We start from the raw sequence: 1,163 nt of genomic DNA, 5'->3' as shown, positions 1-1,163 counted from the left end.
GGAAAGCTGGTTCAGAGATTAAGAAAGAATTAAAAGCTGGAAATACACACATAGAATAAGTTACATGAATAAGTTTAGTTTATTGACGCACAAAATAATCATTCAAAGGAGATTTCACCAATGAGAGGGTCTTCCACATGAATTCTAAGTAAAGTGTTAAAGCAAAATTTGAATATACTTAAATTTGCTATATCACATTTTAGGATTTTGAAAAAGTAATAAATGATAATAAAAAAGTAGAATACCTTAAGGTATCTTGCAACTTCAGGATTAAACAGAGGTGTTTTGATATAATGTAAAAAGAGTGTTGCAATTCTTTTTCTGAGTCCTTCAAGGTTGTGATGTTTGACTCCTCTCATCATAAGATCAACCTCTCTGTCAATCAATTCTAGAATATCCTGAGTCAGTTTACATTCATGTTCCTACACAAAACACAAGAATGTTCAGTACAAAATTTTAAAATTAACTGTTTTTGAAATTACCATCCGAACAAACCAAAAACTATAATCTAAAAAAAAAAAATGAAACATTGCTAACAGTAATATAAATTGCTAAAACTAATTTGGGAAAAAAATGTCATTATCTAATAGTAGAGTTGAAGATATGCATAATCTATGACCCAGCAATTCTACTCTCGTGTGTTTTAGAGAAATGTACACATAGAGCTCTATTGTTCACATTAGTCAAAAATTAGAAACAACAAAATATCCATAAAGAAATTGATTGCATAAATAATTATTGTTTACTCATACAATGGAATATCATCTAATATATGGAAAGGAATTATCTATAGCTATATACAATAATAAGCTTAACTCTTACAAATTAATTTTGAGCTAAATAAGCAAGGCACATACATATAGTGCCTTGCTTACAAATAATACATATAGTATAATTTCATTAAGTTAAATTAAAAAATTAGCAACACTAAACCATATTATTTAGATATTTATACAGAGGTGGTAAAACTATGAAGAAAAATCAAAGAAATGACTACCATGAAAATCAGTATGGTAGTTACTTCTAGGAGATGAGAGGAGGGATTATGATTAGAAGGGGAAGGGGGACCTGGAAATGTTGGTAATGTCCTGTTCAATATTACCTAAACTGTACATATATATTGTATTCATTCTTCTTCATGCTTATTATAGCTCACAATAATT

General features: G+C 28.5%; 1 protein-coding gene across 1 annotated transcript in view; it reads right to left on the bottom strand.

Moving 5' to 3' along the window:
- Window positions 1-1,163, bottom strand: part of IQUB (IQ motif and ubiquitin domain containing) — a 92,779-nt gene that overhangs the window by 18,000 nt on the left and 73,616 nt on the right. The window contains exon 10 of the mRNA XM_012652762.1: window positions 246-422. Coding sequence (XP_012508216.1) covers window positions 246-422 — 177 coding nt within the window. The remainder of the gene's footprint in view (window positions 1-245; window positions 423-1,163) is intronic.

This window comes from Propithecus coquereli, unplaced genomic scaffold (assembly GCF_000956105.1).
Source record: "Propithecus coquereli isolate 6110/MARCELLA unplaced genomic scaffold, Pcoq_1.0 Scaffold4, whole genome shotgun sequence".
Classification (NCBI taxonomy): domain Eukaryota; kingdom Metazoa; phylum Chordata; class Mammalia; order Primates; family Indriidae; genus Propithecus; species Propithecus coquereli.
This window is presented reverse-complemented; position numbering and strand designations above follow the sequence as displayed.